Raw genomic sequence first — 9294 nt, 5'->3', positions numbered from 1 at the left:
TTGGTATTATTACGTTGTTTGGTCTCTTCCCCTTAAATGCACCCCCTCTCTACTCTCGCAGATCGAAGCCGAAAATAAAAGACAACAGAAACTTGACAGGAAAAAAGAATTAAGGGAGTTATACGGAGAAGAAGAAAAGGCGCTTAAGTCTAACAAAGAAAGTGTAAGTCTATTTGCCGGGAATGTCTCGCAAAGGAATATTTTTTTTTTTCTTAAATCGTTTTAGCTGCTTTGTTGCAGTTTGGTTAGTCAGCATTGTGTGTGTGTGTGTGTTTTTTTTTTTTTTTTTTTTTTTTTCCTTCGTTCTGATTGTGTTAATTGTATGATGTGCATAGTTGCTTCTTCATGCTTTTGCACTTCTTCACATCACGCCCACTTCTCGTCTTTCTCGTGCAGAAAACTACCAATTCCAAGGTGACCCAGGCGCAAATTTTGCAAAGGCTCATCGAGGAGAAGAAGAAGGAAATTCAGGAGGACAAGAAGAAGAAGGTAAGGGAGACACATAAATTCGAAATTGTTATGTCGAAATATGGAGTACGTGCACCCACGTAGTCATTTACCAGTTTGTTCTACGGCACGCACTGTGCGACGTTTCACCTTGCTTTGTTTTTTTTTTTTACGTTGCTTCTTCCCATTTTTGTTCTTTAGAATAACCTTAACGTGCACGAGATGGAACTGGAGGACAACATCAACCACATCATGAGGGACGAGATAAACGACTATGATGAGTATATAAATGGTAAGCGCCGATGGGCGAGACAATTTCGGGAAATGCAGAGAAGCATGCATATATTGGGTCTGTCGGTCTAGGGGGGAAAGGCCCGTCTCTGTAACTCCGCAATTGTGCCTAGTCCACGCTGTTTTTTTCATGGCTGGTATAGGGACATATCTATTTGTTCCATTTTTTTCGTTTCCTTTCCGCGCATCATTTTTGTTTTTTTTTTTTTCCTGTAGCAAGTGGAATCGATAACGTCATTTCTGCGTTGGACAATGTCTCATTTGAGAAAACCAAGAAAGTGAAAGTTGTAAGTGGCAGAGCAAAATGTGTCCGTCCCCTTCGTTTCGTTTCGTTTCGTTTCGTTTCGTTTTTTTTTTTTTTTTTTTTTTTTTTTTATCATAGTTACACAAAAAAGGGAGAACCATTTTGTCCATTCGGTACCATACAAACGTGCGATACTTTATGATTGGTCCTTATTTTATTTTATTTTTTTTTTCACTTTACCAGGCCTATAAAAAATTCGAGGAGGAAAATTTGCCGCTTATTAAGGAGCAGTACAAGGGGTTGAAGCTGTCACAGTTTAAGCAAATATTGTGGAAGCAGGTACATTTTTTATTTTATCCTTTTTGTAGGGATGATTATTACGACAACGCGGTTAATTCGTTCTGTCCATAGCACGGCTGCTCCGGCTATATGTTGTCTCACTTATTATGCATGTGCACAAGGATAGACGGAAGTGTATGTGCGTGTGAATTTCATCGCGTGGCGTCAATCAACTGACAACAAAATGTTCATGTGCCATTCGCACTTTCCATTTTTTTTTAGTTTAAGAAGTCGCCCGAGAATCCGATGAACTATAGGGATTAAATCAGAAACATAGGACAAAGCTGACTGTCATATGGAGAAGAAAAAAGTCGCTAACTATAATTTTGACCCCGTTGGGTGCCATGCCCCCGTTTTTTTTATGCTCCGCATTATTTTGTTTATTAATTGGCTCTCAATTTTTACTAATTTCACAGTTTATTCATTTTCATTATTGTTTCATTTTTTTTGTTTGTTTTATTTGATTTCAAATGATAACCCATGGGGGAGGCAAAAGAAAGAGGGCGCATGTGTTGGGGGGAAGTGCATTCCAAGGTTTTATAAGTTCTCCCGTCATTTTTATTTATGTATGGACAACCACATAAAGACGCGACAACGGACGTTTTTCCACTTGCTCGATTTTTATTTGGCCATAGTTAGAGAACACCCCCCACCTACAGCGCATCTTTTGTGTTTACCTTGACTGGCAGTTATGCGTGCCCACATGCACACATATACGTACATCCAACCAACTCATGTATTTGTATTTTTATTTTATTTTTTTTTAAACGTATGAAATGGTAATAGGTTCACGGATGTGTTAAAAATTGGAGGAAGTAAAAGAGATGTGCTGCGAGTTTATGTGTTTGGCGAAAAGCCACTCCAATATTCTGCGTATGCGGTATTGTATTCAGTGCACCAAAAAGGCACTTATATAATTTACGTACAGTTTCGCCGTTTCGCCGCTTTGCGGTTATTTCAGGGGCGCCACGCTACATTATATGTAACAACGGCGTGAAAATGGTTCTGCAATTTTTTGCGCACTTGCCCATGTTGACATGTTTTTCCCCCTTAAAAAACGACATTTCACATCACCCATTTTAATTGGCCATGTTAATCACCCCTTTTTTCTGTTAACCGTAGGCAACAGTGTCATTAATGGCGCTGCATATTTGACACGCATAATTTCTAACTGGCAAAGAAGCGTGTACTCACAGGTAGATATGCCACATACAAAGTCGCACGTAGAATTGTAGGCGTTGTAATTGCAAGAGTTGTGTGCTTACCAAATTGATCAAAAGGGGGTATTCGTCCCGAGCCCTTTCACCCATACCAGTTAATGAAGCAAATTGTGGAAAGAGCTGGTGTACATATTCCTTGGCATTTTTACACTCCTGTGCATCGCACTGCCTCTACACTACTCCATCGTAACAGGGATTTAGTACTTCCTATACTTCCTCCTCCCCTTGCCTGCCTTGTGTGAAATGGAAAAGCTGCTTTCGTCCATCGGCAGGTTGAGTGTAGTAGCGGGGGGGCTGAGTTTAATCCCATACACGTTCATCTACGACGTCGATGGAGGCGAGAGGTGCGTGATGTTTAATAGGTTTGGAGGAGTAAGCGAAAATACCTACGGAGAAGGAAGCCACTTCTACATCCCATGGTTTCAAACTCCGTACATATATGATATAAAAATGAAGCCCAAGGTGATAAATACGACAACAGGAACGAGGGACTTACAGATTGTTACCATTAGTTTGAGGCTACTCTTTAGACCACACACAAAGCAGTTGCCCTACTTACATAGTACCCTAGGGCCCGATTACGATGAGCGTGTTTTGCCATCCATAGGAAATGAAGTGCTAAAGGCAGTTGTTGCAAAGTACAATGCAGAATCACTTTTAACCCAAAGAGATAAAATTTCGAAAGAAATTAGAGAAAGCATCACGGCGCGAGCTAAACATTTTAACATCCTGTTGGATGATGTAGCCATTACACACCTCAGTTATGGGAAGGAATTTGCAAAAGCCATTGAAGATAAGCAGGTGGCTCAGCAAGAAAGTGAGCGAGTGAAATTTATTGTAGCTAAAACAGAACAGGAGAAAATCGCGGCTGTTATTAAAGCGCAGGGAGAGGCAGAAGCAGCTAAGTTAATTTCTTCAGCTGTTAAAGAGTATGGAAATAGTTTACTTGAAATTAGAAAGTTAGAAGCTGCTAAAGAAATTGCCGAGAATTTAAGTAAGTCCAAAAATGTTACTTACTTTCCAGCTAGCTCTAATATTTTACTGAACCCTAAAAATTTATAGGTTTTTTTTTTTTTTCCTTTTTTGCACTGCGAGGCACTAGATGCGCAGGTGTACATTGTTAGGCGCTTCGCAAATTGGTGCCCGTCTTTTTTGTGGCAATTTTTTTCAATTCATTGCTCCATCTTTTGGTCAATCGGAGCATCCTTACCATACGAAGCTGTTATGTCATGCGCCATGTTTGTACGTTTGCACATGTGAGGTGATAGCGGTATCCCCGTTGTTATATTTTTAGTGAACACGTTTTAGAACCACGCGTATTGTGTAACAAACCATTTTAACAACCTTACGAATGGAATATATATATATATACATATATACAAAGAAATAAGACTGCTTTGTTAGTTTTGCCCGTCTCCTTTTACGTACCCCCCAAAACGGAGTCACAGTTCAGGACTCCCCTTTGCGAAACTGATTCGAATCAGGTTCCTACATGCAAGCGGGTAAGCCACTGCGGCATCAATGCATATGGGGTGATGGTGTACGTATGGCACAGTGGAAAATTGCAACACGTTTACCGCATGTGCAGATGCGGTGTTGGTTAATTCGTGATAAGTCTCTCTGAAGTCGGTGGGTGTCGCCTTCCATGTGACCAATTAAGGTGTGTAACTTGTAATGGGGTGAAACGAGTACTCGTTATTCGGAGGGTGACGAGAACCCACTTGGCCTTTTTCGTTCGATGTGGTGTGTACCACGTGGAGGAAATGAAGGCAGCTGCCTTTCGTGTGTGAACAGTAATAACATTTCTGTATGGATTCCTGTGCGCACATTTTTAGCCCGTTTTTTTCTTCCGTACGGATTCCCCGTATGAATGTCATCCCGTTGTTGGGGTTTAGTGTGCATAACTGCCCGCTTGAGCAGTCCTGCTAGCGACTGCGCCGCTAAAGGGACGAAACCCTTTTCCTATTGTGCAAATCGCTGCGTCCGAATATGTGCGTGATGAAACCTCGCAAGGGTGAACCCGTTTTATGTAAAAAATAAATTTTTTCCTTTTTTTGTTTTTTTGCAAGTGCAAATAACGGCAAAAGAAACGATCTAAAAAGTGAAAAATGAATCAAAAAATTGTATGTAGCATGTGGGCACAAATATGCAAAAAATTATATGCATATATGTATGCGCATATGCACATATTTGTCATTTTAACAGAGTTAACTTTTTTTTTTTTTTTTTTTTTTTTTTTTTTTTTTTTTAAAATTGCCAACACCTTTTAAAACGCGTTGAAGAGGTCATCTTCATGATATAAGCACTGCAACACATTGGGTGTCTCCAAGTTTGTTACTTTTACGAAGGAGGAAATCATCCAGTGGGATTTATATTAACTCGTTTGTAAAGTTACCAACGCTTGCTTTGCTTTATTAATGATTGTGAAGGTGAAGCTTTGGGGGAGTTCCGGAGTTGTTTAGTTCAATCGCAAGAATGTTAGAGGAAGATATCTCCAACTGAAGTTGGCACAGTACAAAATAGGGTAGGCAGATTAACCCCACGTATGTAAATGCACAGCTGTAAAGGACCTCTCCGCAACACTTCCGCCTAACACTTCTGCGCTGTTGACTTGCTCCGGCTGGGCTGTAGAAGTGTTGAACCTGTATTTGTCCCCACGGATTTAAGCTTCACCCCCCCATCAAAAAAACACACAACTGCACAAAACCATGGCGTCTATAAACATCGAATCGTACTTAGAAAGTAGGGGAAAATGGAAAAATGAAAAAATGCCCAAATGGGTAGATAACACTGGAGGAATTTACAAGGTTTTTTTGTCCAAATATGTTACATTTTTTTCTTTTTTTTTTTTTCTCCCTGCTGCAGACGAAATATTGGTCATAACAAATGATAGTCGAATTTTTACGGGCAAGCTAAAAGGGTTCGACCAGACGACTAACATCATCCTTGGAAATTGCTACGAGAGGATTTACAAAGAATCTCTGGAGAAAATAAGCTTAGGCCTGTACATCATACGAGGAGACACCGTGTAATTTGGCAAAAATGTGTTGAGAGGGGAAGGTGTCCAATTGGAACTGGACCATTCATCCTTTTTTTTTTTTTTTTTTGCGTCGCCCCTTTTGCAACCGCTACACATGCAGCTTTTTCCCTTTCCTCATCCCCAGAACCCTAATTGGCGAGATCGACGAGGATGTGGATAAAAACATTCTGCACCACAAGATAAAACCAGAGACGTTGAAGCCGGTAAGGGAGAGGTGTTTGAAAAATGGAACATATGTCACTGTGCATGTGCAAATATGTCGGGGGGAGGAGTTAGGTCACGTACGCCTCCTTCCTTATATGCATAAGGATGGATGGTTGAATGCTCAGCGCACACATAGTTGTTATTACGCTCCCCCCTTTGTTACTTGTGAAGAGCGCAAGTTGTGCAAACGTACATCACCCCCATGCGTAATGGTTTGTTATTCCTAACAATTTTTTTTTTTTTAATTTTTCCCATTTTTCGTAGATTGTACACTAGGAATTAGACCCGATTATGTGGCCATTCTTACATAATCCCCTAGATGTCGCAAGAATGGCCTTGTAGGACTGTTAGGAGATTCTACAAAATTTTGTTAAGTTTTATTAGAGCAGGACAACCAATTCGCGCCGCGATCCGCGTTAGGCTATAAAGTTACAGCTTGATGGGGAATACATGACCAGAATGGCTGAAAAAAAAAATTAATATGGGGCATGGACACATGGAGAAAAGAGCCCAAGCGTAAAAAAACGTATGAATGAATAAATCATGAAACGCTTTTAATTATAGGACAGAAAAAAAAAAAAAAAAAAAAAAAAAAAGGGGAAATACCGCAAAGCGACGTAGAGTCCCGCACGGTAAAATAAAGTGTGATAAAACATACACATATTATTTAATTAGAGGGGAAGGGGCATAGACCACGGGCGACGTTGCGCGCGGGGGTCCTGTGTAATCTGCGTGTCTGCAAATTTGCACGTAGCACTTTTGCACACCTGTTTAAGCTAATTACAAACCCGATTGCGTAGAAATGTAGCAGTAACGGGAAGCAGAAGATAGGAGGGGAAAAAAATTTCGTAATGCTAACTAAATGACGACGGGGGCGAGGCTAGTTTGGTTAAGCAATAGATCAAGCTAAATCACAAGCAGATAAGGTAGCCGTGAGTTCGCGTGGACATTACGCATATGCGCACAAATGCGAAATGTCCTTTTGATATTCGTACGGGCGAAACGCTTTTAAGTAAAGTCATTTGATAATTTGTGTCGTTGCGCTTTTTTTTTTTTTTTTTTTTTTTTGAGCAGCTGCCCGTTTGTCCATTTACCCTACTTATTGTGTTGTTCCAACCCGCGCGCACTTCCCAATTGGTGGTATGCCCCAGACGACGGTGCGTCTGCCCCGATTGTTTCCTGTTTGCACTGGAAAAAAAAAAGGAATGCTATATCTTCTTTTTAGTTCACTCGATAAGTATCCATTTTGTGTTAAAGTACCACATCCAGTGGTCCACCGTGACCCCGTATTGTATACGTACGTCTTGGACGTGTTGAACATGAAGAGTTCTCATTACTCGCTGGTGAAGGAATGGGGGGGCAAAATGCACACCACGCATCAAGTGCCCAAAATAAGAGCACAATGAAATATTAGCAAACCCCAGTGTTCATACATTCCTAACTATATTAATATTGAAAAAACAATTTATTACATATTTGTATTCATCTGACACTTTGTTGGCTTTGTGCAGCATGGTCATATCAGCGATGTACATATTCCCCAGTTCATCATTTATGGTATCGATGGAAAATTTTTCCAAGTTGGACTTATCCTTCAAAAAATTAATTAGGTCTACTGTTTTGTTGATGGGATTCTTGTAAGTAGTGGAGAGATCATCACCGGTTGTGTTTAAATTTGTTGTGTTGAGATTTGTGATGATAAGATTTGTCGTGGTGGAGTTGTTTTGGGGTGTACATTTAGACGAGGGGAAATTGGCATTCTGGTTGTCTTCTGTAGGGGTAAGTTGAGCAGATGCCATGGGTGGTGTTAGTGATGCACAGGATGCATTCATTCCTGTTTCTACATTTTGAGCAGATTTCAATCTTTCTTTCTCATTAATTTCGTTAATTCGATTTACACAGTACGTAATGGCATACTGGTCTTCCACAGGGATATTGTTGTACCAGAAAATACCTGACCCTTGAATGGGTTTGATGGATAAATTATAATGAGGGAAAATGGTTTCTCCATCTTGGTCAACGTCGTTGAGGTATATTAAAAGAGTAGCTCTTCTAAAGGTCCCATCATGATGCACATTGAAGTAATTATTTTTTTCATATTTTACAATGGCTAGTGGTTCCAAATAGCATAGTGGTATTTTGACCAAATTACATATAGTATTTTCTAAGTCCATAATACTTTCATCCTTTGTGTATACAATAGAGCTTTCGTTATCTATTTGGTTTTGCTCAATAACAGATCTGTTTCTAATTGTGTATAGGAAGACTGTGGAGCTTGTTCTGTTTGATGAATCTGTGATTTTGTAATTTTCCTGTTTATCTGTTGCATATCCGATGGACGTTTTGCTTTTTTTGTATTTATTTTCACACAAGGATAATATTTTTTCTATCATTTTTTTGTCCAGTATATTATAAATAATGCTCATATTATGTGGAGTCAGTTGGATTTTAAAAAACACCTTTGTGTTTTCATCATTGGCTTCTTTCTTCTGTAGCTTGCTCCGATCGTCAATGTCGATGTACTCCACCTCGTTGCTTAGGTAAAGGAGGAATGAGGAGTATTTTTTAAAAAAATGGATATTCTTTTCGTTAATAACTTTTTTTATGATGGTCTGAATATCGTCACTGTACTTTAGGTCGTTATCGTAAAGTCTGATCCCGAATTGGTTCTTTTGATTCTTCAAGACCTTTTCCTGCTCCAGCGTTGTGGTGTCATTCTGCTTAATAGTGTCGTGGTTTTGTCCCCTGTGCTGTGCGCACTTGTTGACTTCCTTGTCATCGTTGTTGCTCTGCGTGTCCTCGGGGTTCTTGGTGCTTAGGGTTACCTCCATTTTGAGCGGTTATCGGTGTTAGGGTTAGCGTCGTTCACGTTGTTAGGGGCCTTCACGTTGTTAGCTACGTTCACGACTTGTTCCTCTCTTCGTCTGTCCTTCTGCTAGCTCTAGCGAGGGGGGGCTTCTTAATTAGGAGTTCTTCCCTTATCTCCACCTCCCTCTCTTCCTTATGCAGTATGCTCACACTAATTACACTCTTTTTTTTGTTTGTTTTTGGTCTCTAATTACTTCAGTTTTGGTTACACATGCACAAAGTAGCGGGTTTTTCATTTTTTCCCTTTTCTCACCTTTCTTCTGATTAATCGCAGAGTAGGTGAGTATGTAAGGCGTGTTTGTTTGTTTTTTGTGGACGATTGCACTGCACACATGCTTGCATTAGCAAAAGTTTTATCACGTTTTTTTTGTATTTTCCGCTTTATGGTTTTGATTCTTTGTTTGCTTACTCGTCACCGTTTAAGCTAGCCCCCTGCCCTTTACCTTTAGCGTTTATCTTTTTTCTTCCGTTTCGTGTTGTGACAAGCGATCATAATATGTACACCTCCACGTAAACGTACGCGACGCGCATATCTTGTTTGTTCTTTTTTTTTTTTTTGTAATGCGCTGCGCACACGCGTAATTGTATACATGTGAGTGGGTATAAAGCTCGCAAAAGGTTGGGACCCCAGGGGGGGGGGG

At 40.1% G+C, this 9294-nt stretch overlaps 4 protein-coding genes across 4 annotated transcripts in view; 3 read left to right on the top strand and 1 right to left on the bottom strand.

Annotated features, from left to right (window-relative positions):
- AK88_00721 (uncharacterized protein) overlaps window positions 1–1585 on the top strand; it is a gene marked incomplete at both ends in the record, with an annotated part of 4116 nt that extends 2531 nt beyond the window's left edge. The window contains 6 exons of the mRNA XM_012478365.1: window positions 62–163; window positions 397–489; window positions 649–739; window positions 955–1025; window positions 1226–1321; window positions 1544–1585. Of these exons, the coding sequence (XP_012333788.1) occupies window positions 62–163; window positions 397–489; window positions 649–739; window positions 955–1025; window positions 1226–1321; window positions 1544–1585 (495 nt within the window). The remainder of the gene's footprint in view (window positions 1–61; window positions 164–396; window positions 490–648; window positions 740–954; window positions 1026–1225; window positions 1322–1543) is intronic.
- A 1199-nt stretch (window positions 1586–2784) lies between these two features.
- AK88_00720 (uncharacterized protein) lies at window positions 2785–3603 on the top strand (the record flags this gene model as incomplete). Its single annotated transcript, XM_012478364.1, has 1 exon — window positions 2785–3603. The coding sequence occupies one exon, from the start codon at window positions 2785–2787 to the stop codon at window positions 3601–3603; it is 819 nt and encodes a 272-aa protein (XP_012333787.1).
- Window positions 3604–5249: 1646 nt separating this feature from the next.
- AK88_00719 (uncharacterized protein) lies at window positions 5250–6061 on the top strand (the record flags this gene model as incomplete). The annotated part of the gene is made up of 4 exons (XM_012478363.1): window positions 5250–5283; window positions 5407–5569; window positions 5706–5784; window positions 6050–6061. The coding sequence occupies 4 exons, from the start codon at window positions 5250–5252 to the stop codon at window positions 6059–6061; spliced, it is 288 nt and encodes a 95-aa protein (XP_012333786.1).
- Window positions 6062–7212: 1151 nt separating this feature from the next.
- Window positions 7213–8616, bottom strand: AK88_00718 (uncharacterized protein; the record flags this gene model as incomplete). Its single annotated transcript, XM_012478362.1, has 1 exon — window positions 7213–8616. One exon carries the CDS (start codon window positions 8614–8616, stop codon window positions 7213–7215), a length of 1404 nt encoding a protein of 467 aa, XP_012333785.1.
- Between the last annotated feature and the right edge of the window lie 678 nt (window positions 8617–9294).

This window comes from Plasmodium fragile (assembly GCF_000956335.1).
Source record: "Plasmodium fragile strain nilgiri unplaced genomic scaffold supercont1.6, whole genome shotgun sequence".
Taxonomy (NCBI): Eukaryota; Apicomplexa; class Aconoidasida; order Haemosporida; family Plasmodiidae; genus Plasmodium; species Plasmodium fragile.
The sequence above is the reverse complement of the archived record's forward strand: the minus strand, read 5'-3'. Positions and strand labels throughout refer to the sequence as shown.